The 27267-nt window shown below is 41.3% G+C and overlaps 2 protein-coding genes across 14 annotated transcripts in view; one reads left to right on the plus strand and one right to left on the minus strand.

Moving 5' to 3' along the window:
• The window catches only part of CEP170 (centrosomal protein 170), a 76608-nt gene extending 69651 nt beyond the window's left edge, over nt 1-6957 (minus strand). For 9 of the 10 annotated variants that reach the window (XM_033144367.1, XM_033144365.1, XM_033144366.1 and 6 more), the window contains exon 1: nt 6875-6957. The gene's annotated coding sequence lies outside the window, so the exon portion shown is untranslated. Of the gene's footprint in view, nt 1-6394; nt 6417-6874 lie in introns of those variants that run through there. The other variant, XM_033144358.1, reaches the window with a different exon arrangement.
• SDCCAG8 (SHH signaling and ciliogenesis regulator SDCCAG8) overlaps nt 6947-27267 on the plus strand; it is a 98690-nt gene continuing 78369 nt past the window's right edge. For 2 of the 4 annotated variants that reach the window (XM_033144369.1, XM_033144368.1), the window contains exons 1-11: nt 7693-8160; nt 11559-11705; nt 11783-11868; nt 12961-13074; nt 15363-15485; nt 16140-16259; nt 17543-17607; nt 19406-19594; nt 21181-21319; nt 25248-25400; nt 25986-26120. In XM_033144369.1, the coding sequence (XP_033000260.1) occupies nt 7998-8160; nt 11559-11705; nt 11783-11868; nt 12961-13074; nt 15363-15485; nt 16140-16259; nt 17543-17607; nt 19406-19594; nt 21181-21319; nt 25248-25400; nt 25986-26120 (1434 nt within the window). In that variant the 5' untranslated portion in view covers nt 7693-7997. Of the gene's footprint in view, nt 6999-7219; nt 7266-7692; nt 8161-11558; nt 11706-11782; nt 11869-12960; nt 13075-15362; nt 15486-16139; nt 16260-17542; nt 17608-19405; nt 19595-21180; nt 21320-25247; nt 25401-25985; nt 26121-27267 lie in introns of those variants that run through there. The other 2 variants (XM_033144372.1, XM_033144371.1) reach the window with 2 other exon arrangements.

The following is a 27267-nucleotide window of genomic DNA, read 5'->3' on the forward strand; positions in this document are numbered from 1 at the left end:
CAGCTCTCACAGGGGAGGCAGAACCATGGGAAGATCAAGCCCTGCCAGTCTTATCAAGGCTTCAGATGATTCCAAGCCTTTGTTCAGACATCTTCTCAAAAACAGCTAGCAGGGCCCACTGGGAGCTGCCCAGGGTCCTGATTTACCTTACCTCACCCCTACTATGATGGGAAGAATCTTTGGTATTCTTTACTACTTTCTCTGGGGACGCGGGGGGCACTGAGGGTTAAACCACTGAGCCTCGGGCTTGCAGATCAGAAGGTGGGCGGTTCGAATTCCTGTGATAGGGTGAGCTCCCGTTGCTCGGTCCCAGCTCCTGTCAACCTAGCAGTTCGAAAGCACGTCAAAGTGCAAGTAGATAAATAGGTACCTCTCCGGCAGGAAGGTAAACAGTGTTTCCGTGCGCTGCTCTGGTTCACCAGAAGCAGCTTAGTCATGCTAGCCACATGATCTGAAAAAACTGTCTGCGGACAAACGCCAGCTCCCTCGGCCTGCAAAGCGAGATGAGCGCCGCAACCGCAGAGTCATCCGCGACTGGACCTAATGGTCAGGGGTCCCCTTTACCCTTTACTACTTTCTCTGAAGGCACCAAGACCCAGAAGAACAGTATAATTAGGCACCAAAACCTTCTCACGTTGCTAGAAATTTGTATGTGTAGAACCCCAATGCTTAACTGTACCAGACACATCTGATACCCCATGTCATGTTTTCTTGGCTTTGGCCCAGATACAAGCTTCGAAAGAACGGATAAGGATATATCAAAAGTTAAGTCAGCAATGAATGGCCCATTAATGTAACACAGCTATAGAACAGTGTTTTTCAACCACTGTTCCGCGGCACACTAGTGTGCCGCGAGACGTTGCCTGGTGTGCCGTGGGAAAAATTGAAAAATTACTTTATATATAGTCAATATAGGCACAGAGTTAAATTTTTTAACATTTTCTAATGGTGGTGTGCCTCGTGATTTTTTTCATGAAACAAGTGTGCCTTTGCCCAAAAAAGGTTGAAAAACACTGCTATAGAAGACGAAAATAATTGAAAGCATGTTGAATGCAATCATAAAACCATCCTAATAATAGGCCATCACCTGTGCACAAGACCTGAATCACAGGTTGTGTAACTGTTACGACAGAGAATATTTATTCCGAAGTGGCAAATTTCAGGGAGTGGCCTCTTTTTAGGGTCTATTTCTCTGTAATGAGAGCAGGCTAAAGATTGATGGTGTCTTGGTTTGTTTGTTGAGAGATATACAGTACAATCAGCAAATTTGAAGTAAGTAAGCAGGTAGTACAACCACTCATTATTTGGATTCCCAAAAAGTGAGTTGTCACACACATATGGGGACACACACACACACACACACACACACAGGTTTAGCTAATTCTGGCAGTGAACTCTTTCTGCCCAAATCAAGCTACAATAAACTTTCTCTGAACCTCTCATTATCCAAAGGGTATGATATTGCAAAGACTGGAAAGAGAAGATATGGTAAAGCCTGGATATAAATTTCCAGCTATTACACTCTTTATTGTGTACCACATATGCAAAACCACAGTAATAGGTACAGTCACAATAAGACAAAATGTGTAACATGAAGAAAATTTAAAATATGGTAAGGGAGAATTCTGGGTTAGGGATCATTAAGAAAGAGACTGAAAACTACACTGCAAAAATTATAATACAAAAAGGTCCTGCTTTACGAACAGTGCATTACCAGGAGATTGTTCATTGGTGGGTGTTGCATAAAACTATAGTAAAAAAGGGAAACCATGATGTGATCACCTGCTCCCTTATATTCCAGGCCAATCACTGAGGTCTTTGTGTGAGTCACTGTTGATGGTCCTCTATGGCTCATGCTCACCAGGAGCTGTGTGCTCAGTATTATGGGCCCATTTCTATGGAACTCCCTCCCAGCTAAAATCAGATGAGACACCACTCAGTTGAACTTTCAGCCTTGGTAAAGATTTCAACAGGCACTTCAAGCATTCCCCCCTCCCCGATTTCATTGTTAATTTTAACTGATTTTATCTTTATTGTATATTCTGTAACATTACTGTACATCACATAGAGACTTAGGGTGTTGGTATATAAATTGTTGAAATAAAATAAAACAAGTAACTCCAAACCATGTAAACAAGAGCGGCTTGTCTGTTCAGCATCTCCATCTCTGGCTACAGTGATCTCAAGAGGGAAAGCAATGACCATTACCTTCTGTTTATCACAAATTATACCTTGCTATAATATCTGGCCAAATAATAATAAAACCCTGGAAACAACTGCCGAGGCAGATGTGTTTCAGTAGGAGAAATTCTTCTTCTGAGGCTACTTTTGGCATAGAGATCTGGACTAAATTTGATTTGATTTCTTCAAGCTCTCTAATTCTGTTGGAGTCTTGAAATTTTATCAGAGTGCTGGTAACATTTATGAAGAGCTAATATAGCACAGTGATTGCAAGCATGAGCTATGACCTGGGAAGTCCCAGCTCAAATTTCAGCTCAACTATGAATTCACTGGGTAGGGGTGAGCATAACAGTAAGCCTTCTGGATCATACCAAAAGACCCATAAACTGCAGTATCGTTTTTTCCACAGAGGCCAAGCAGATGCTCTATGAAATATACAAGCAATGTATGAAACAACAGCCACTCCCCCATTCTTGTTTCTCAGCACCTGGTATTCAGTGGCAAAATACCTTTGAATATGGAAATCAGATTGTATTTTAGAGCTCCATATATGTGCCGTTAAGGTATTTGCTTGGTTCTTTACACAAATTGCCAACATGGGGAGCCTGTTTCCATTCTAGGGTCCCAATCCAGATAAGACCCCTTAAACTGGAAATCTGTGATTAAAACCTTGTACTTAGGGACACAGATACAAAGCAAGCACAGGGTGGTGTCCAGTAAGTTTTACTTACAGTAGACCAATTAAAATTAATGGGAGTCACCTAACATGCCTCGCCAGCAGAAGCCTGATGCAAGGACTTCCCCCATCTCCTCCCCCTGCACCTACCCCCCCCCCAAATTGGTACTGAAACAGCACACATGGGAGGAGAGGGATTGTTCCACAGGCAGAATTTTTGTCATAGGGCAATGTTGACTTCCATCCAATGAACATTAATAAATTAGGTCCATTAATTTCAGTGTGTCTACTCTGAATAAAACTTATTTGGATACCATCCATATTGTCTAGTTTGACCAGTTCTCCCCATCCATACAGTTTGTACTATACTAATGTCAGTAGTATGTATACCTTACAGGATTGTAGTAAGCAGGGTGGGGGGATTTGCTTGTTTTAAAAAGGCTTTAATATTTCAATTATTTTCAATGGGTGGGATTCAACTAATGAGTCCCATCAGCGGAAACCATCCACCCTCCTCGCTCCCTGATATTGGCTCAAGTGGGGTCTTGTGAACTCATGAAACAGCACTCTAGCAAGCCAAAATGAGTACCTTAGAACAACACTAAACTCCTCCAGTATTTTCTTTTTAAAAAGAGCAGTTTAAAAGGGAATTAGTATTTAATACACATATATATCAAACAATAAACATAAAAGTGAATCATGAATCATAGCCATCTATTAAACACCATGTTAACAGTGGGAGAACCATGTGGGGATCTGACTTCTAAGATTATAAATGACACTATAATGAATGTATTATATTTATAACTGTAGGCTTCTTATAGGACTGAGAGACTAGAAAATCACCAGAGTCCAGTATCCAAGAGACACCATCCTGTATCTTACTAAGACCACTGTATGGAGTTGATAATAGGCTGGATGAGGACCAATAAAGTGAAGCTGGATGCAAATAAGGCAGAAGTTCTGTTGGTGAGGAGCTGACAAGTTCCTCTGATTGGTAGACTGCCTGTTCTGGATGAGAATGCACTCCCCTTGAAAGATCTGCATAGTCTGGGAGTATTTCTGGATCCATCTTTGTCACTGGGAGCTCAAGGGGCCAGATGGACCTCCAGCAATGATTCCTGGACCAGGAGTCTTGCCACAGTGATTCATGCTCTGGTAAACTCATGCCTTTTAGTGTCATATTGCATCTATAATCTGTGATTTGCATTCTACCTATTCATTTTTTTAGTCACATATAAGGTGCTGTGAGTTACTTTGAAAACCCTACATGGCTTGGAGGACAAATACTTGTCAGGAGAGGATTGTCTCTCCTGGCATTTGCCAGTTTTGCTATCTGAGGGTGATCTTAGTTTCTGCCAATGGGTAAAGTCTGAGGGTGGGTGATTTCTCAGCTGTAGCACCCTGCCTGTGGAATTCCCTGCCTTCGCAAGGCTCTTTTGCTTTCTATGACCCCCTCCAAGGTTTGAGCAACTCAGTTACTGGCAAACATACTTTCTAACCACCTCACCCCTCTATGACATTAGGAAAGCTTCAACAGAGGCTTCATCATCAACACTGCAAACAAACCTTTGGGTATAGTTTAATTACTAGTACACAGTACTAGTACTTGTTCACGCAAAGGCAAATGTAAGATCTGTCACTCAAAACACATTAATACTCAAGCACTGGGCCTTGATTTGAGCCAATCAGAACCTAATTACAAGTATAAAATGGGTCCACAAACTTATATTAAGAATAGTGATAGCTGTGATAGTCATGAAGGTAGAATTTAAAAAAAGGGATAAATATATCAGCCTTTTTGGTGTGGAGCTGCTCTCTACCATTTTCTCTAGACAAAAATGGGAATATGTAAATCACATATTTTATTTAAATGCCTGAAGAAGTACAGCAGAGACAATGAGATAAGGTTAATATATAAAGTGGTAAGGAAAGGAAGGAAAGAAAATGACAACATGGTTTGTGCACATTGTAGGAAATTAGGGAGCTCCAGATCTCAAAACAGAACAAGAGCTTCAAAATCATTTAGCTAAAACAAAGATTTATGCTAATTAAACTATCTTTACAGACATTATCTCCACCCCTTAAAAAACAGGAAACTTTATGAACTATGAGACCTTTTAAAGTTCCATGAAGATGAAGTATTCCAAAGTAAGAGACTACTAGTAAGAAAGTGAAGCAGCTGCTATTCTATCAGCACCCATGGTACAAATTATTCAACCACTGTTGAATTTTGTTGCTGGACCACACACACCAGTCTGGCCAGAGTGTCCAAAACAACAACCATTTTGTTTAACAGATGTATATAAATAATCTTATGTTAAATATAATTCATTGCCCTAGAATACCCCTTTCAAGTGCAGAGTAGTACCAGTGTGATACACCAGATCAGCACAATCCTAGTCATAGTTTAGGAACTTGAGTGCATTGCTTCAAATAAATATTTTATTAAGAATGTCTTTTGCACTTAATGAATGTGAAAACAATTGAATCCAAGGGATTCCATTTTAGAGAACACATTGTCTGGTTACTCTGAAGTTCTGTTTTGTTTTTATCAGCATATTGTACTTGCTTTGGTTATACACAATATTGTTGGAAGCACTTGCTTAAAATTTGTTTAGAAGCTAACAAGTAGCTCAAATAGCAACTTATTTACAATGCAATGACTGCATGCAAGTATCATATTCTGAATAGTTACAGCCCATTTTTAATGTATTTAACAATTTCCTGATCAGATGCTGAAGCAACATCATGCCTGATCCTGGAGACTAACTAGATTAAGTGAATCAGAAATGCACCAGAACACAATTTTGAGCAGAAACACTCCTCTTCCCTTCCCCCATTTCTAGCATCAGGCTCCAAGCAATGAGTGGATGAGATCACAAAAGAAGGCTCATCTGTAGAGCTGTCATATGGTTCTCAGTCGAGTCAGCTTCCTCTTTCACAAAATGCTGGATATTTGAAAACCAGGCTAAGATTTTTATTGCCTTTGTAACCAATCCGTTTCACTTCCAAGAAAGCTGTTATGACTACACATCTCACTCGTGCACAAAATGAATGACTTGCAATGATGCCTTCCACAAAAGGCCGTTATTTTCCCGGTCTGTGTAGTTTTCGAGAAGCCATATGCATTCCCCTAGGGATCCTTTTCATACACAGAAGACCACAACGGAAACGAATTCACAAAACAATTATCAGAAGGAACATCAGCAGAAGGAAGGGGGGAAATGTGCATAGAAACGTAAATCCATGCCTCGTTTTAGATAAAGGCTGCTTACAGTCAGAGCTGCATGCCAGGCTGAAAAACAGAAGCTTCAAATTATTTATTATTATTATTATTGCAACACACGCCTTTTCTATTTATCGGCCAGATGGTTTTTGTCGTTGTTGTCGTTTCCTAAACGAGGGCCCGTAAAACGAATCGGAAGCAAATGGACAAATGAGAATCCACAGTGGAAAAGGGGGGGGGGGTGTAGAGAGAGAAAGAAGGAAACCGATCCCAGAAGAAAACGCACAAAGCAAAGAAGCTGCACTCACGCCCCTTCTAGACATGTTTTCCACGCAGAGGAGAACGGGCTCGAAGCCTCCACCCCACTGGAAAGAGCGCCCAGTGGGGGGAAGGTTTGTTATCTTGGAGGAGGAAGGGGAGGAAAGAGGAAACGGTGGTTTTAGCAGCTCCATCTGTATCCAATCTGGGCCATTGCAACCCCCTCCCCTCGCCTCCATGCAGCAGCAGCCACCGCCTGCTCCTCTGTGGAGTCCCAGAGGGACAATGCTCAGCGGGCAGGAATAGCAGAAAGCCCCGGACGGGAAACGTAGCATTGGAAGAAGCGCTCGGAAAATAGACAGTGTCACTGAGGGGCATGCGAGGAGGAGGAGGAGGGCGAGGGCAGCAAGTAGAGACGGAGTGGGAGGCATACAATGCGCCGCATTTAGGGCTCCATCCCCGGCCGGGGGAAGGGAAGGCGCCGCGGCGCTCGGGCTGAGGGGTCCCCCCGCCCGCAGCATGACACTCACCCCGCTGGGGAAAGGCAAAAGCGCTGGCTCACAGGCCCACCATCTTCTCCACAGAGAGGAGGACGCGGAGGAGGAGGGGAAGGGCGCTCGCGGACTCCCCGCCTCTCTGTGCCGCTCTGGCTGTGTATAAGCAACCGCTCGAACGTTATTCCCAGCATATAGCGGCTAACGGCGCGGAACAGGGGGGAGCTATTGCGCAGGCGCCGCCTCAGCTCGCCAGCGCGGAGAGAGAGAGAGAGAGAGAGAGAGAGAGAGAGAGAGAGGAGGGGGGGAGGGGAAATGAAAAGAATGGATTTGCAGCGCCCCAGAACGGAGCCACTGCGCACGCGCGCTTCCGGGCGAGCAGGCTCGCACTGCGCAAGCGTCCTGTTCTAGACAATGGGGAGCAGAGGTGATAATAATAAAAAATAATAATATAGTCTCCATTGGGAAATAAAAATGTAGAGTTTGGCGGATACGTTAATGAGACGAGAAACATTATATTTTGTCCTATGTGATCGCATCGCTGCACACGCTTTGCTTCTGCGGTGGGGGTGAGCGAAGAGTAAAAAACGCGCCTGAGCGCGCGGTTGGGTTGAAGGGGGGATTTATTATGCGCACGACCTCAAACGAGGATAAACGCACCTATTGTGGTACCGGTGGCAGCTGCAGACGTATTGTTCTACGTTGTTGTGGTACAAAACAACTACAACTCCCAGAAGCAACTGCGGCAAAGCCTTGTGGGCGTAACGCCATAGTAATGGCGCGTTGCATGCCGGGCACGGGGGCCTGGAGCGCTTTCTGCCTCTTTACCGCCGCGCGAGGCGACGGGGCTTCCCGTCTGCCTCCGGGGGAGATGTCGTTGCCGCCTGTCGCCAGCTTCGTGGCAGGCCCGGGCAGCGCCTGCTCGCCCTCCTCCTCCGTCACCAAGCGGGTCCTAGAAAAAGACCGTTTCTTGGTTGTCTAGCAACGAGTTTCCTCGTGAGAGGCGTCGGAAGCGCGCCGCTCCCCATCCTGGGAGTTGTAGTCACTCTGCGTTAACCGTTCCCATACTGTTGAGCGATAGTAGGAGCCAGGCTGGACTACAGCGACCGAGAGCCACCGGGGAAAGCCTAGAAAAAGGCTCACCTCACACGCCTCCCAAATGCAGGGCTGCCCTGAGTCTGTCGGAGCCACGGAAAGAGCGGCGGCGTGTAGCCCGAGACCCGCCTGGGGAAGCTCGCCGAGTTACTCTCCCTTCATGAGGGAGGCCGGAGGGGAGTCGGGCTTGGCGGAGTCTCTGGAGCGGTGTCAGCAACGCCTGCACGGTGAGAGGCGGGAGGGCAGGTTTGGCTCGCGGGTCCTCCTTTCAGACCCCCACCCCCAACTCCTGTCGCTCCTCTCAGTCCTGCTCAGCACCCACAGATCCGCCTTGCAACGCTTCAGGGATGCGTCTCTAGAAATGTGCACCAAGCCAAGCCCCTGGCCCTCTGTGGGGCAGATTTCTGCAGGCGTGGTGGGGTGTGCCGCTTTCCACTTCACGCAGAGCTGTGCATCAGGTTGAAAAGTAGCGGATTCTCAAGAACTGCAACTGCCAGCTGTCGGGTATTTGGTCTGCCTTGGGTTCACTGGTGCATTTTGTTTTTTGTTTTGTTTTTAATCGAGGTGACACCTCTTCCCACTCTGTATACCCCATATCCTGACCCCTCTGCCCTTATGTGGAAAAGCATGTGAGACTCTCCCATGTCCTGAAGGCTCCTTAAAGGCTCTTCAGGGTCTCCCTTCTGATAAATGCCTTTTTATTGAGGAAGATGATTGAGCTGGTGGTTGCTGTGCAAGTTGGACTCACTCTTCAATGAAACTGATATTTTTAATCCTTTTTAGTCTGATTTCAGGCCTGGCTTTGACACAGAAAGTTCAGTAGGAAGTGTGTGACTTGCTGATTCTCCTGAACCTCTGTGCTGCTTTTGATACCACTGACAATGGTGGCCTATATATTGTAGGATGACCAGATTTGGAATTGGAAGGCAACAAGTGATGGTGGTTCCCTTCAGAAGCTTTGCTCCTGCTTGGGTGATTTCAGTAGATGGACTGCAAGTTGGAGGCAACTGCTTGACTTCATTATATTAATGTTGTCCCCCCTCCCTGCCCCACACACTATTTAACATCTAAATTCAGCCACTGAATGACGTCATCTGTACCATCTGTACAGTATGACATCATCTCTGTTTGTTTTCTTTATCACACCCAAGTGATCCACGGGAAGTATTGAATGTTTGGAACCAAAAGTCAACTAGGAAGGTGGTGTTCAAGCTGTTTGGATAGTGTGGCACTTCCTCTAAAAGAATGGTCCCAAACTGTTTTCCCCACAGACAACCTGAAAAATTGCTGAAGGTCTTTTCCTGCTTGTTATAGCAGTTGTAATGTCCTATGTTGGATACAGTAGGATTTTAAACTGTATTGTTGTATGCTACCCCAATTTATGAGCAGTATGAGATTCCAGGGTCTGTGTCTTTATGATATATGGTTTATTTACACACATACACGACCTGAGCCTATGATGCAAGGGTTCAAAGCACCCTAAAAGGGCTTTGCTTCTGTCATAGCCGTGGCTTTAGATTCAAACAGAAATCAAGAATTGCGTTTGGGAACCCTTGCTGTAATAGAGCAGGTTTACTACTTAGGGTAGCAATAGATCCACTGTTTTAACTGGAGATGCCAATTGTGTGGTACACCAACTTTGCTTGGTGCATCAGTTGTGATCCTTTCTTGTAACCTCTTCACTGAACTATCACAATGCAATTATGCAAGGCTAACTGGAACTGACTTTGAGGAACATACTGCGCTGATGCTTAAATAGCTGTGCTGGTGACTGGTTCTATTATTTAAAAGTTCATACTATTACCCATAAAACCTTAAATGGCTTGAGGTCTCACTACTTGAAGGGCTGCCTTTTTTGACATGAGCTTGCCTTAATATTTTGTTCATTAGCAAAAACTTCCTGCCATCTAAAGTTAGGTGGATGATGACTGGTGGGGAGGATATGTTTTTGTTGTGGTGACTTCTATTTGCAATGCTCTCCCTAGGGAAGCTCAACTAATACCATCTTCGATGTCTGTGATGATTTTTAAAAAATCTGCCCATGCCTTTTAGTATGTTGTAAAGTAAGTGTCAGTACTCTCTTTATAGCACTATTGGATTTTATTCCTATTTCTGTACTTTCAATGTTTTTATGTGTCCACTGCTGTTTGCACTCTTTATGGAACCCTTAGCTAATCTCATATGAAATAATAACCACATATCTTAGTATCAAGTATAGCAATGAAGAGTTCAAAATTGTACTTTATGCTGATGACATAGCAATGATGGAATTTTCATTCACTGACCTTTTTAGCACCCTCAGTGAATCCAATTATAAGTAACCCCAACCCAAAAAGCACACATTTTCTTATATAAGCAGAAAATAAATGCCATGCAGAGTAGACACTCAGAAGTACCTAATACTTGAATGAAATAATAATAATAATATTGAATGAAAATAACTGGGTACTGAACAAAATAATAACTTGAATGAAATAATAATAATATTGAATGAAAATAACTGGGTACTGAACAAAAGGTGCAAAAGAATAACTTACACCCCAGTTAACAGTGGCCCATTAAAGTATGCTTCCAGCAGAGTTAAAGATTAAACGCAACAGAAAAACTGACTTGGCTAAAGCAGGCACCAGGAGTAAAGAAAAAAAGACTTTTTAAAACTAGAGTTTAATTTACGTAAACAAAGTAAGAACTCCCTGTTAGTTTCTAGCCTTCTTCCAGAGACTGTTAAACTAAATACAAATACACTTTATCAAAAAAAACTCTCACTCCCAGCCTCCAACATTCCCCACAACTCCCAAAGCTAGGAGCACTAAACGCTTTGCAACAGAGCCTTATATACACAGAGTAACACCCACGCTTCAGCCAATTAAGAACAAAGCACCGGCACCTGTACCTTCTATTTCTTAAACAGACAGTACTGACATCAGACCGGCTCAGGTATAATTTTAAACCCAACAATACCACCAACAAGAAAATAAGTTTCTCTTTTTGCAAGTGCGCAGCACAACTGTTGGAGGCTGTCTGGCACTGCAATTGTTGATTTCCTGTTCCAATTCCCACTTGTTCCTGGAATACTGCTAATGACTTCCACAGTAGAGGAACCGCTGGGGCTTGCAGATGAGATGGATGCAAATCAGACAGGTGGGCAGTAGGTTGTCTATATTATGCCAGTTTGGTATTATATAGGCTGGGTAGCTAGCTAGCCAGAGTTAGGGGGGCTAGCTAACTGTCAGTTGAACTGTGTGATGTTGATGCAGATTGAGATGCTGATTTTAAACTAGAGTGGCTCCCTAAGCATAATTTGGTTATTATTGCAGAGCCACGTAAGATGCATATATGACACTTCACACACATACCAAAAAAGGGGGGAATACCATTTTTAAAATAACAAAGATTCATAGTTGCCACTGGTGCATTAGCAAACATCTTTGTGGACACCTACCTGTGCTGTAATCCTATATCTACTTAGCAGAACTCAGTTGGAATTATTTCTACAGTATTGTTGTATTTAAGTACTGTATTAACTTTGCTAATTTCCATAGGGTTCTCATGGTCAGTCTCATTACCTATGTTAGAACATCAAGGAATGTCTATATAATTATGATTATAATGCTGCTGTTCACAGACCGCGCTACTAAAAGCCACGCTCAATTGAAGTATGCCTTCGGTGAAAAAGATCTGGCAATGGGAGAAGGTGCTCAGTTATTTTCTAATACAGATCCTAATGAGAGTGAGAATAAAGCTTGGCAGGAGCTACAGCACAACCATGCAGGTTTGAAACTTACATTTTCGGTTTTGTTTCCATTTACAATGGCACCATTTATAATGTATCTTGCCGATTTCTTACAGTTAATCAACTTAAAGCTTTATTACGACAACAAGAAGAAAAAGAGTCTGAAACATCCCCATCGAGGAGGAGGAGAATGTCACCCACAGTAAGCATTATCCTCTTTATTCTTTTTAAGGAAACAAATAATTACATGCCTGATGGCAAAAGTATCTATAGAAGCAGCATTTATGCTGTCACACTTGGTGAATCACATAGACGTTCAACAAGGCGTTAATAGGCTAGTTAAATGTGTTTATTAAAGATGTAAACTTTTATATTCATTGCTGTCTAACTTTACTTCAGCCCCATAAATCTGGCCAACTGTATGAAGCATGCACAGAGCCCAGCAGCAGGAAATATATGGAAAGCCAGGGGTCTGTATTTACTCTTATTATGTGAATAGAACACCCACTAAAGTCTGATGGTGTTTTTAGTTGTCCATGACAGAGGAGATGGAGTTCAGAGCTGCTCGTGAGAGCCTTTTAATGCACTTAAAGATCTGAGAGCCCATTCTAGTGTTTGTGTAATGATATGATATAATATGATATGATATGATAATATTTGCTCAGGGTAGAGGCTATTTGTAAAATGTCATTTGCAGGCTGTTTAGAAGAATACTTATACCTAAATTTTGCTCCATTGGAGCAATACTCAGCCTATCAACAGCTAGTAGCCCATGTTGCCCCAAGGCCAGAAGCCTCTCAACAAGTATTGCTTGTGGAGTCACTTGCCACATATTAACCTTTATCTATCACCCGAGAGAAGGAAGCCTTCTTGTATAAAAGTATTAATATCTGAGGAACAAGGGCCCAGGTAAAATGAAAGCATGAGTTTGGCCAAACTGCGGGAGGCAGTGAAAGGTAGGCGTGCCTGACGTGCTCTGGTCCATGGGGTCACGAAGAGTCGGACACGAGTGAACAACAACAAAAATGAAACTAAAGCCAACAAATGAACGTAATGCTGGCATACTCTCTGTTTTAAGAGCTTATCCTAAGAGTAAAGTATTTATGATCTTCTAAGCACTCTTAATGAGCACAGAAGAAAATCTGGCTTTGATTCAATAATCTTCCTAGATATCATATGCCGATAGCACTTAATGTAAGTTATTTAATTTTAAAGCATTTGTTCAACATAAACATTGCTGGGGAGAGTCTTGCTTATAAATGCTTACTGTGCCTAACTGATTTATTTCCTGCAGAGAATATCTAATGCTACAGATCAAAATTTGCCTGCCCTTTGTGATCTCATTTCTATCATTAATGACCAGTCACAATACATTAACCACTTAGAAGCTGAAGTCAAGTTTTGCAAGGTATTGTACATTGTGCTTAACCTACTTATTACTTGTTCTGTCATGTGGATTATTTATAGAATATGATTTTTATTTAATGTCTTAAACATTGTGTATATTCAGAATTGAAACAAAACATATCACCACAAGGGATGTGGGTGGCGCTGTGGGCTAAACCACAGAGCCTAGGGCTTGCTGATCAGAAGGTGGGCGGTTCGAATCCCTGCGATGGGGTGAGCTCCCGTTGCTTGGTCCCAGCTCCTGCCCACCTAGCAGTTCGAAAGCACATCAAAGTGCAAGTAGATAAATAGGTACTGCTCTGGCGGGAAGGTAAACGTTGTTTCTGTGCGCTGCTCTGGTTTGCCAGAAGCAGTTTAGTCATGCTAGCCACATGATCTGAAAAAACTGTCTGCGGACAAATGCCGGCTCCCTCGGCCTGTAAAGCGAGATGAGCGCTGCAACCCCAGAGTCATCCGCGGCTGGACCTAATGGTCAGGGGTCCCCTTTACCCTTTACTACTTTCTCTGAAGGCACCAAGACCCAGAAGAACAGTATAATTAGGCACCAAAACTTTCTCACGTTGCTAGAAATTTGTAGGTGTAGAACCCCAATGCTTAACTGTAAACGGCATTTCCATGCACTGCTCTGGTTCGCCAGAAGCAGCTTAGTCATGCTGGCCACATGACCTGGAAGCTGTACACCGGCTCCTTCGGCCAGTAACGCGAAATGAGCACTGCAACCCCAGAGTCAGCCACGACTGGACCTAATGGCCAGGGGTCCCTTTACCTTTACCTATATATCACCACAAGATAGATTATGTCATCTATTTCCTGTTGGTTAGAAGCAGACCTCCCAAAAGATACTATTTTTCTTCAGTCAAACATACCTTAAATAGGAACTAAACACATAGAAAAAAGGACTATGAGCATTATGTGACAAGATGCTGGTACATTTCTGTTCTTCAGCCTCTTTAGTTGCATCCTTATGCTAATTGCATATCCAATTGCACACTTGCCCCACAGCACACATGTACATGTAACCACATATTCCTCAGTTGCACACATGCCATATACATGCCTGTCACTATGTTCACATTTAACACTTGCAAACTCACTGGCCTTCTCCAGATGACCCATGATTTGCTTGCACAAAGCTTATGTGGAGGTTAGGCTACATCAAGTCTGTTTGTTTGTTTGCAGGGCAGTTATACGGCAAGGAGCATTCATTCCGCACTCATCCTGATTTGCTGGTGGGAAAATCATATGTTCATTCCAAACTTTTCAGTGCATTCCCTGTCACTTTCCAAGCCAAAAAAGTCTTGTTTCTTTTTTTAAAGTGGATCTGTTACGTTTAGGCAACAGACTGCTTTAATCTACATTAATTATGCAAGCCTAAATATCTAGTAAAGTCATACCTCGAGTTGTGTACGCTCCATGTTGTGTATGTTCGACTTATGAACCTCCGCGACCCGGAAGTCCTCCCAGGAGCACGCGCTGGTGCGCAGAAGCACAAAGACGCAAAAACTTCCAGGTCCCCTCCCCCCCGGGGCATTTGTGTTAAGCACGCCCGTGTTATGTAGCGCGATCCAGAACGGATCGCGTGCGTAACACGGGGTACCACTGTATGAGGTTGAATCCCTGATGCAAAATACTAACAGTCTGGAGGTGGCCAGTGATTCACTGAAGTAGACATGTTTTCTTTGCAGTTTGCACTTATTACATCTTGACCTTTTGACTAAGATGAAGTTAGTGTAATTTGCACTTGTGAGTCTTTGCCTCTTATTCTCCGCTCAGCCCTAAATAAGGCATGCTTCTTCAGGTTATATTCACGACTTCTAAGGGTTTGCTGATTTTGAGCTCTTGATACAGAAGGTTCTGTAAAGCTACCTAAGCACTGCCAGAGTAACTTCAGATAATAGAAATATGCATTTTACAGTTTTAAGGAATGCAAAAAATCTATGCCTGGGCTGTTCTTGTTTTCAACTTACTTTCTTATTTTGCTGCAGTCTGGTAGTTGAGAATAGTCCTTTATATTCCAGGTAATGCTTTTCTGGTGTAAAAACCTTCCATTCATGTTGGAATTGGCCTCATAAGTGACTGAAATGTCTGACATTTGATAAACAATGCTCTCCCCAAGCAAAAGCATGTTTTTTTCACTATGTATTTAATCAGATTTTATGCAAAAGTGGACATTAATCTTTTATGCTACAGTCAAGGGGACCTGAACTGATGTGAGAAGAGCATTTCATTGCTGCATTTAAAACAATCTCATTACCATCCTTTTTACAGTATACATATTTGACTTTATAGGAGGATTTATCTGAACTGAAGTCTCAAATATGTGCAGTTGTGCTTGAAAATGAGAAACTCCATGATAAACTGGAAGTAACAGCAGAACACACTTTGAGAGAACAAACCCTTCTGGATGCCTCAGTAAGTTTTCTGGAATTTATATGTGTCTGCTTATATTGATTATATACAGCTGTACTTCAATAACAAATCTTGAAAATATATGGAACTTGAAAATACAAAAAACCAGTATAATATGCAATAGCCACACAGCTTATTTTACTATTTGTATTTGTCATGTTCTGGTATGCACAGTGTTTATATTCTTTTTACATAGAAGTGATATGCACTAAAAATAAAAGTGACTTTTTCTAGCCATAGGTGAGTGCTAAATTAAACCCTCTCATCATCCTTAGTTCTTTCTAGCTATACGTTTTCTGGCTTAGAAGCAGAAGCACATAATGGCTTCCTTCCAATCATTGCACAAGCTGGACGTAATTTCAATTGTTTGGCTTTTCTGCCCCGTCTCACCAATACAGTCCCGAACAATCTATTCTGAGAAGCATGCAACCTTTAAGAAAAGACATGGGATATGTTGCCAGGGTGGGTTGCAGTAGAAGAGGACAGCTTATGGAAGTGTACTACTTGCATAATATTTAGATGCAACACAATACTATTAACATTGCTCTTTGTGTAACCTCATAGGATATCCCATTTTCATATATTATGTAATGTTTTTGTTTGATGTATGGATATGAAATAGGCACAGACACTGAAAAGCTATTGTTCCTATTTCAGGGAAATACACAAAATGCCGGTGGTGATGATTCTCATGTTTGTGAAACTGCCAAATCGTCTCATATCAACGAGCAGGCTACAGCAGCTACATTTCTGATGGATAAATGGCAGCTAGAACTGGTCAGTGCCTATTAGAAACCCACTGAACTATTCATCTGGCATTATTTTATTTACTCTTCTGGAACAGGAAATTACTTAAATGTTGTCACAGAGAATTATGGATAAAACAAATACTTTTAAAGTGACCAACATAATACAGTTGGATCCACAGCTTGCAGAAGGGAGCTGGCAGAAGCTGATATTTCTGTCTCCTCCTTCCACAAGCAGCTCCCCAAAGCCTGAGGTTTGGAGACCCTGCTCACTTGGGTAGACAGTTGCTTGGAGGCTGAGGAGGAAAGTCGGAATGTCGAAATTCCAAAAATCTGTTGGAAGCTTGCAGACAGTGCCCAAGAGAAGAGAGGGAGGGAAAGTTAGCTTCTGACAGCCACTTTCTTTGGACCTTTCTCTCAAACTAATCATGTATTTTGTGTGTGTGAGTGAGAGAGAGAGAGGTCTTTTTGCATTGTTACTATTTTTATCATATTTTTATTATGCTGTTTTAAGATCTTTTGTTACTGTAGCTTCCTCCAGTATTCCTTATTTATTACTATCATGGGTCTCCTCGGTTGCTTTGGTTTTAATATGTCTTTTAGCAAATGGTTCATTTAGATCCTATTTTTCTGTTTGTGTGATTTGTATGTCAGCTCCCACACATTCCATTATGCCCTTCATGAATATTCATTGCTATACTGCAATTTGCTGCCCACACCCATTGGTGGGGCTGCATAGAATGTATGTGTTCTGTGTTGTTTTCTCCTTCCCCATAGTCATTCCTCCCTACCATCTTTACCTTTTTCTATTGTGGGCATGCATGCATGCAGGAAATACTTGTGTGTGCACTTGACAGGAAGGGAGGTCATGCCAGGTAGAATGGACAGATCCATTTCTGTAGTGGCCCCATGGCTATTACTATGTAAGCTCCTTACTATGATACAATACAAACTGCTCCTTGCTAATTTTGGTAGGTTGGCTCCAAAAATGCTTTCGCTGTAGGGTCTAATAGGTTGTAGCCTCTGTTTTTAATCCTGTAGTGTTATGACTGCCTGTGATATATTGATTTTAAATGTTTTTACTAATATTCTGTTATTGTCCTTGTGTTGTTTATATATGTTATATGAACTAAAATGCTGTAAGTCATGGTAGGAAAATACTATATTTTGAATGGCTGTTAATATATACAAAATACAAAATACATTATAATATTATTAAATTTTAAAAAATCAGTCTTGATTATTATGATCAGATTTCTTGACATGTCTCTTACTTGTAGTTAAATAAGCCAGTGTATTTATTTTGTTTTAAAGGAAAATCTAAAATGTCTCTATCAAGAACAGACAGAAGCACTTGAAACTCAGGTCCTTTCCCTAAGGTAAAAAAAACCCAAACCTTTCTTTTCACTTCAGACTGGTATCTGCCACCTGAATGAATTTTGTTTTGTTTTGCCTCATTATAGCTATCCAAAGTTCAGCATAATAAATAAGCAATTATTTTTCTGGAGCTCCTATAAAACTTGAAATTTGAACTAGGTACAGAAATCTTAAAGGCTTGGTGTATGGGGCGTTAGGGGAAGGGTAGCACATCTGGTGGGGAACATGTTGTGCTCCATCTGGGGTAGTTTGTCCACCTTTGGTCCCCACTCCGCACTTAGCTCTCTCACTTGTGGCTCTTAGAAGATGTCAGTTGCAACAGCGGCTACACCCAGGAACAGCTTCAACTGGCCGGCTAAACCAACTGAGGGTAGCTGATGGGTCTCAAACCCTCAGTGAGTTAGGGACTTCTCTTGCATGTGAAGACAGGCTCTGGTGAATTGAGCAGACCAAGACCAAAAGTGCATCCAGTGGTCAAGGCTGTTGAGGGAAGTGAGGGGCAGATAGTGCTTGTCAACCTGGGAAGGTAGCCCATCTAGGAGAAGGAAAACTTTGATCCTAAACTTCCGCTGCCTTGGGAGAAGAAAAGGTTGAGAAGTAAATCCTAAACAAATCCAGAATAGAGTCTCTAAGATAGTTGGAGGACGCCTTGTACGCCTCCTTTCACCATCTCCTACAGCGAAGCTGGTGGCAAACATAAGCTGGTGCTCTGCTTTCCTTTGGACCACATCAGTGAGGCTGACAGCAGGGTCTTGTCATATGGGCAGCCCCAGGACCTTCATACACATTGCCCAGTCTTGCACCCCAGGGAGGTCACTTTAGTGCTGCTAACATACATATGTTGGTCAAATCGGGTTTTTGTTTAAAGCAAAACCTGAGAGAGGAAAACCTTACAGCACAACCAGTACAGCTGTATTACATACATACATACATACATACATACACACACATATATATAAATATATATATCTCACCGTCTTCTGTTAGTTCCAGCTTGTGATATCACTGGTGATGAGTGATTATCACAGGTATTAACATTGAATGATACCACATAGTCCACATTTCTCCTTATGCCTAGAACAATTTTTATTTTGTCTTAATATTTGTTTAATGTGGTGAAATGTGTGTGTCTGTCTGTTTGGTACGAGCCAGGTAATGGGCAACCATGTTGCCCATTCAGAAATGTTAAGTTATTCATTCCCCACACAATAACGTTCTGCCATTTCATGAGCCTCATATATATATAGAGAGAGAGAGAGGTGCAATATCAGGGCTGCACAGGCCCACTGCTGGGAGTAGTACCAGCAGAGCTGTCACCTCTCTCTTCCCAGTAAGCAGCAGTACAGTGCCCCCCCCCCCGGTGTTATGCACGTGATCCGTTCCGGATAGCGCTATGTAACACGGGTGTGCGTAATGTGAACGCCCAAAAAGAAAACCCAGAAGTAGCACGATTTGAGCGCTTCTGCACATGTACAAAGTGCGCAGAAGCGTTCTGCGCATCCGGGGGTTGCGCGTGCTCCGGAAATGCTTCCAGGTTGCGGGCGTTCTTAACTTGAACATTTGCAACCTGGGGGGGGGGGGGTGCACAAAGGAAACAAGAAAGTGGAGTAAACAGGCCCTATTGCAGCTACTCTCTCTCCTTTCTACTGTATTGTGTTCATATGTTTTCAAACTACCAATACTAGATCAGTGATGTTAGTCACGATAAGGGGAACTCTGCTTCTGTCATTCTGCCATATTGATGGTCTTTTATCCAGCCTTCTTTCTTGCTTAAAGTGTTGTATGTCATTACCTTTCTAGAAAAGAGTTATCAGAGTCTCAAAAAAAGTGTGAAGATCTGAGTGGAAGATTAAAGCATCAGCATTTGCTCAGTGCCCCAAGTAGTTCCATCAGAGTTGGTGGCCTTTGCTTACAATGTGCACAGCACGAAGCTGTTCTTTCCCAGACACATTCAAATGTCCACATGCAAACCATTGAAAGGCTAACAAAGTAAGTAGTGGGATAGTTAAATCCTGAATTAAAACAAATTATTGCAAGGTGATTTTTAACAATGTTTAAGTCATGATTTGGGTGTCATTTGCTGTGAGGTTCTGCACAAACTCCATTAAGTGCAAAATCCATTTTTTCCAAGGTCACCTTCCTTTCCACCTCTCTCACAACAGTGTGCTTTAGTTCTTTGCTGAAGTCTCAGAGGAGACTTCACGAAGATAAATTTAAAACTTTGGATAGAATATCGACAAAACACATTTCATGGCTGTTTCTCTTCCTTCTTAGCACTCTACAAAACCATGTTCCTTGAAGCATAACATAATTGTGCTTTTATTTCTGTGTGGCCAGGTAACTTTTATAGCAAAAGCAGGAGACTTCACTTCAGTACTTTGTTTATGCTGTGTATTGCTTTGCATCTGACATGAAACCCATTTCTAGGACTTCAAACCCCTGTTGTGCTTATCAGTCATAAAGCTAGTACAAAAAGGATTTTAGAAAGGTTGCTGGTGACTTACTTCCGGTATCTGCTCCACTCTGGGAATGCTGAGCCATTCAGGCTCCATCATATTTGTGTGTCTAGGTTTTTATGGTCCCTAAGCTTATTTTTCTTACCTATGGTTCTTTTCTCTCCCTTGATGCAACAAGAAGTATTCATACAACATCTTTAGCGGGTAAGAACTTAATTTACATGAAAAGACCCAATGTCCATCTGGACACCTAACAAGATGGGAGAGGCATCCTAAATGCAAAGAATCCAAATTGTTAACTTTTTCTGTATACTTTGAGAATCACATTAGCATAAGATTGCACCTTGAATGTAATAACTCTATCTATGGTAACCCAAGAGAAACTTCCATTGAAGTGTGATTTTCCTGTAAACTTAGATAGGATTAGTCTCTCAATTACTGACTGAGGGCTTGCATGAATAACCATTCACCATCTCTGACATGCATATCTAATAATCTGTCAGAATTCTACATTTGAAAATGTGCATGGTAGTATTGCTTTAATCATTGGCAACAAGCATTTTGCCTGCCTTGCATGTGTGGTTTATTCCTGTTCTTCCCTCCCCATTAACCATACACTATACATCACAGAGAATAGTTGATTCCCTAGTTTACATTCTGTATGCATTCCTTTTATATTACTCTGTTTTAAAGTCCTAAAACAGAAGCAAAGAAGAATCCTAGACTTTTTGGTTCTGTGCTGCAGATTATACAGCCTAGGAAATCTGTTCTAGAGTTGAAAAGATTTTTAGTGCAGTTGCCCATATTCAATACTGTAGCTTAATGTGGAATCCATTCTTTATCATTGCTATAATCATGATTCTGTTTTGCTGGATGCATTGAACATGTATTTTTTTTTCTCTTGACTTTGTATGCTTGCTATATTGTGTTCTGGTGGGATGCTACCCAGTTTGCATAAATTGTGGTGTGGTACCTGTTACTACTACTCTGCACATTGTGAGAACTCACATCGTAATATAAGTTTCAAAACGTTACTAAAATTAAACACTGATACTCATTTTAAGTGGCTTTTATTTCCTTGGTTAATTTATATATTTATTTCCTTTTTAAAAAAACCAGTGAAAGAGATGAGCTAATGGCAGCACTTTCTTCAGTCAGAGTAAACCTAAGTGAAATGCAGCAAAGGGAAGCTAACACTTATGAACAAGTGAAGCATGCTGTACACATGACGGAAGAAGCAAATTTGGAAAGAACTAAGGTAAAATAGCACTACTTTTGGCATGCCTAAGGATATACTTCCGATTACCACTTGCTTCGACAAATAATAGAGACAGTTACCTTCAAGCCTACTGTGCTTCTCGGAGATGTCTGGCTAGCTGCTTTACAAATCAGAATGCTGGATTACATGGGCCTTTGGTCTGATGTGATAGGGCTGCTCTTGCGGTTTTGTTGTGAGCCTTGTTAGATACTAGAGCAGTGACTGACTGTGCTCTCCGGATGTTTCATTATCCCTAACTAGTGGCTGTGCTGGCTGGGACTGATGGGTGTTGGAGCCTAGCAACTTCTGGAGGCCCATGAGTTAGCAACCCTTTGCACTATAGCAAATATTACTAAGAGAGATGCTGCTAAATAAAAATTACTGTGCTGCACTGGCATATATCAAGTGATATTTCCTTTCTTGCCCATCCTTCAGTGAAGTGCCTGTGTTTCCCCCCCCATGCTCTCTATTGTATCTCTCACTCCCCAAATGTTGATTACTACAATACCTCCTTTATGTTTGTTTCCTTTCCTATCCAAATATCATTTTGATAGGGAGGGGAAATGGGCATGGTATATTATAAAAGTTGGCTAATTAAACTACTAAGTTTAATAAGTTTAACATCAGTATGTTATCTGTGGGGTTGGTGCCCAACAGAATAGAACCAGTCACAGAAATATATGTCTTGGTTTTCATTCATCTTGAGAATTAAGAGTGTGTGTTGAGTTGGTTTTGCCTCCTACTGCTATATTTCAGACAGTCTCTGAGTCACTCATATTCCTTTCAGGGCAAGTATTACAGTTTTCTTAGAAATGCTACTCCGTTAAGTCCTCTCTGTTCAAATCGGTTTTTATGAACTTTGCTTGCTGTTAGTCAGGTTTCTAAGCTTTCAGAACTCATACAAGCAGCGGATAATTTTTATCATCTATTTTAGGGTGCAGTGTGAATAATATTAAACAGCTTTAAAAACATTTATGGTAGTGAGTTGTCTTGATAATGAGTGCCATCTGCTGTGTAATTAGTGAATTACCTCTAATTGTGAGAGGTTTATAATCAAACATAACTTTCATGAGGGAGATTATATTGTATAAACAGGAAATAATTTTCCCATACTATGATTTCAAATAAGTTCTGAAAAGAATACAACTGACCTCAGTTTCAAGACTTGTGGTTTGATTGTTTAAAATATTTATAAATCATTCAATGTTTTTTTTAAAATCTCTTAAGTGCTGTGCTACATAAAAATAGTAAACAATAACATTAAAACAAAAATGCAACGTCAAACAGTATTATTGTTGGCATCCATCTGTCTCCAGAGACAATGGAGTGCACCTCCAGGGGTGAAGTCAAACCACTGGAGAATCGCAGCACCTGCTGTGGCTGCAGAGACCAGTAACCCATAACTGCTGCCTCCTGCATTGTTTTTGCTGTGTACTGAAGTGACCTCTCCAGGTCACAAGCCTGGGCAGTGTGTTTGGAGGTTTTGGGCTGCCCAGACAACAATACCTCTCCCCTCTCAGCCTCTCTGATGGGGTCCAAAGGAAAGTAGAGTAATTTGTTTGGCACCAGCAGGAGTTGCCAGAAGGATTGGACACTATCCAACTGTCTTAGGGAGTCCACTCTGGATTTGTGTAGGGTTTACTCTTAGTATTTTTGTTCCCCGAAAATGTCCTGCAAGGCAGTTGGTAAAACAGTATAAAAGGATATAAAAACAGGAATTTGTGCAAATAAAACAGGATCTGATCTTATGGGTCAGGGAGAGCCTAGGCAAAAAGATATCTTTAGAAGACTTTGAAGCAACCGATACTTGCTGTTTCAGATACGGCTGCGGGAAGAGTAGAGGGGTCCATTTTCAGGTCAAAGTACTATGACATTCTGGAACATGCAGTTTGTTGTTGTTGTTGTAGTACCATGAGTAGAAGTTCCCCAAGTGATTTAAGTAATCTTACATGTCTATACAGTGGCAGACGGTCTGTTAGGTAACCTCGTCCTGAGCTGTTCAGGGCTTTATATGTTTACAGCAAGGCATTAAACATGGCCCAATGGCTGCTTGAGGACTTTGCTTCATCAAGGGTTGTAACTAGGGCTGCTGTGGCAGCTACATAAGACTTCTCACTCACACAGTAGAGCTTCCTGTTGCTATCCTCCAGAGCAGATTTTAGGGGCACACAAGGAGGCTACAAGGGGGAGAAGATGAAGCCCTGTTTTGCAGTGTTCAAAACAACCCTGTGCTATTACTTTTTTTTAAGGCCACATGTATACAAGCACAAAACTGCTGCAGGCGAAGCCCACCAAATTATGTAAACAGTGTTTCTGAGGATGCCATGTGCAGAGTAAGTTGTTTGAGGATTCTATGAAGCAGTACCAACCAGTGCCTCATTTACAGAGTTGAATCTGCTTCTGTACTACTTTATCTTGGTTAGAATCACATTGTTCATTAAGTGGATCAGTGCCTGCAAAGGAATGCAGAGTTCTTTTATTTTGAACAGTTGTGTACAAGAAGGTATTTTTACTTCTGCACAATAAACTAACTACCAAAATTTCCTGTTGTGCGTTGCTTCTAAAAGGATATAGGAGCTCAATTGTCCTTTGCATTTGGTTATCCTAAAGAGAAGCAAAAATGGGGATTCCCCAGTGGGCATTAGGACCCCCCCCCCCCCCCGGTAATGTGTTATTCTTATTGCCTGAAGCAGGAAAAAATGTTGTCACGCCACAGGAAGCTCTGCGAATACCGCTCCCTTGAAGTTTCAATTCATTTCTCTTGCCTTGCTTATATAGCATTTGCCTAGTTCCTCTTCTAGCCTGCTGTTTTTCTCTTCTTGCTCATTCCTACTATTTTTCCTCACAGTTTAAAAGAAGCTAAGAAATACATGCCTTCCCATTTAATAATTACAGTCGTACCTTGGTTCTCAAACAGAATGTGTTTGAAAACCAAGACGCAGCTTCCGATTAGCTGCAGGAGCAGCGTCCTGCAGCCAATTGGAAGCCACGCTGGACATTTGGCTTCTGAAAATCGTTTGAAAACCATAACACTCACTTCCAGTTTTCGATCGTTCGGTAGCCGAAACGTACAAGTTCCAAGGCGTTTGGCAACCAAGGTACGTCTGTATTTTAGAAATGCTTGTTTTTACGAGAATGCTAGTATAACAAAAGAAAATAAGATTTGCTTGTCAAGACTACAACTTCACTAAACTTGCTCTGAGATTGTAACCAGGCTTATGCTCTTAAGAAAGCATTGGGTAAGAGTACAGCAATTACATTTAAGCTCAGAAAGTAAGTTTCTGAGGCTGCAATCCTGTAAACATTTACCCAGATGTAAGTTTCATAAAAATCAGAGGAACTTATACCTGAGTAAACATTTGAGTCTAGTTTTCATTGCATGCTTTGAGTGAGATGTACAGTAGTACCTCTGGTTACGTAACTCTCTGGTTATGTAAACTTCAGGCGGCGAAAGTGGCAAGCCCAGAAGTATTTGACTGGGTTTCACCGTGCGCCCATGTGCAGAAGTAGTCCTCAGGTTGCGGAAACTTTGGGATCTGACTGGACCTCCGGAACGGATCACATCCGCAATCAGAGGTACCACTGTACTCTGAAATTCACAGTGAATGTTAGCATACTTGCAGCAAAATCCTGTTAAGCATATAGTCCAGTACTGATCTAATTCTGTTTGGCAGTCACAGTGATCAGTTCTCTCTTATGGTTCAATTTGGAGCAACAAGTGGTTCTTGGGAAAGATTTACAAAAGTTATATCTATTCTTGAAATATACTATGCATCTCTATATAGCCATATATTAACTGTTATTTAATAGAACAATGTTTAATCTAGAATTTTTGCTTGTCACTTATACTTTTTCAGATTTAAGTCATGTTCCAGTTAAAAAACATGAATTATTAATTTCAGTCTTTAAAATATTACCATTTCCACAGGCTCTAGTCCAATGTGAACAACTTAAAAAGGAGATGGAGAGAAAGAAAGAGCGTCTGGAAAGGGAATTAGCAATCCAAATAGATAAGAGGGCTGAAGAGCGAGAAGCAGTTCGTGAAGAAATGAAGAAAGAAAAAGAGAACTTGTCATCGTTGGTATTTTAAACATTTTCTGTATAAGCATTTTGGACTATAAACAGTTATGCATGCTGCTCTGCTGAAAGGCAGCAAAATTGTTGACCTTTTTTGCCTTGTTTCACACACACACACACACACCCAATTAAAACTTCATAGCTAGTTTTTATTTTTTATTTATTTTTTATTTTTTGTAAATAATTTTTATTGGTTTTTCCTTAAATTTTAACAAACAACTTCTCATGACAAGCATGTGGTTGTCTGGTGGAAGTGGGGAAGCAGCAGTCACTTTACACTTAATTTTCACACTAGTCCAAAAATACCCCTGATGTGGACTTTCTCTATATATCATGGTGTATATGTTTCCTCTCTATTTCAGGAAATAAAATGTGTGTGAAGCAGCCCAGAAGTAACACATTTTCTGCATTGCAAGAGTTTATGCATTGTCATTGTAAACTCTAGGTTTTGGGCTTTTACTTCCTTTTAAATAACAGTGCATTGACCCTCAGGAGTCTATGAAAGCAGTGTATTTACCATTTAAAACATAACAATTTTTAGCTTTGTGCTATCATTTTACTAGTTAATTAAGGATTTGCTTTGTTTCAGGTTATGTCTTTATCTCAGAATGTGGCTAGCTTGGAGGGTCAGGTTGACAGGATTACAAGAGAGAAGATTTCTTTAGCCAATCAGCTGGAAGAAGCTCAGAAACAAAATGCTTGTCATGATATTGAGATAAATAAGGTAGAAACGCATTATGAAAACAAAGCAATCAACTGACATTGATATAAATAGAGAGTGGTTTGTTGCCTTGTACATTATGCATGTTAATTGGGCAAACTTTTATGATTTAACTGTTGCAGCACTCTTTGGATAGGTTTTTTGTTCACAAAATATGCATATGTATATTGATAAATCCTTTGTAGTACTTTTTATTCTTTTATTAATTAGAAGATAGTCCCAATTCTAGTGACAACTTCCCATTTCTACATGTGGGAATGGGAGAACTTAATGTTTTATTCTTTATTCTGTAAACTACTCACAGAATGTGTTAGAATCATAGAATTGTAGAATTGGAAGTGACCCCAAGTGTCATCTAGTCCACCCCCCTGCAATGCAGGAATCCATGACAGATGGCCATCTAACTTCTGCTCAAAAACCTCCAAGGAAGGAGAGTCCACAACCTCCCGAGTGAGACTGTGTTGATTGGGAGCATGCAAATATGGTCAATAAATAAACTTTGTGGAGAATAGCTATTCTCCACATAGACTCCCTATTAATTACACAAATTGGTCCATGTAATATATGACAGTGGATCATTGCTGTAAATGCAGAAGGTGGAAATAGTCTTGTTTATAAAGCTAAAATAAAGTTTTACACTTGACCTGTCAAGCAGCAAATCATTCTTACGGGGGGGGGGGGAGTATGTGTGCTTATATAATTTTTAAAAACTGGTATCAGAGATACTGTATTGTGCAGGCAGGCATAATTTACACAGACACTTTCCACGTTGCAATCATATTAGAAACAATGGGTAAAACCCAGCCAAGTCATATGGGAGTAGACTCACTGAAATCCATGGAATAATTTCATTGATTTAAATTGGTCTACTCTGAGTATGATTTAGTTAGATATCACCCAGTGGTACTAGTGGATGGGGAAATAGTATTATTTCAGAAAAAAATATGTTGATGTTTGAATACTTGCACAATGCAGTATTTCCCCCAGTTAGGAGCAACTCAAATATAAAGCCTAAATGTAATTTTGAAAAATTAATTGATTATGGCTATACCAACATGGAAGGGAAGAGGGTTGAGTTGCAACACCTGGGAGGTATTTGTGCCCCATGAAAAGTGCCCTGTTTCAATTATTTCAGAGAAGAGACTTCATG

This window comes from Lacerta agilis, chromosome 3 (genome assembly GCF_009819535.1).
Source record: "Lacerta agilis isolate rLacAgi1 chromosome 3, rLacAgi1.pri, whole genome shotgun sequence".
NCBI classification, from domain to species: Eukaryota; Metazoa; Chordata; class Lepidosauria; order Squamata; family Lacertidae; genus Lacerta; species Lacerta agilis.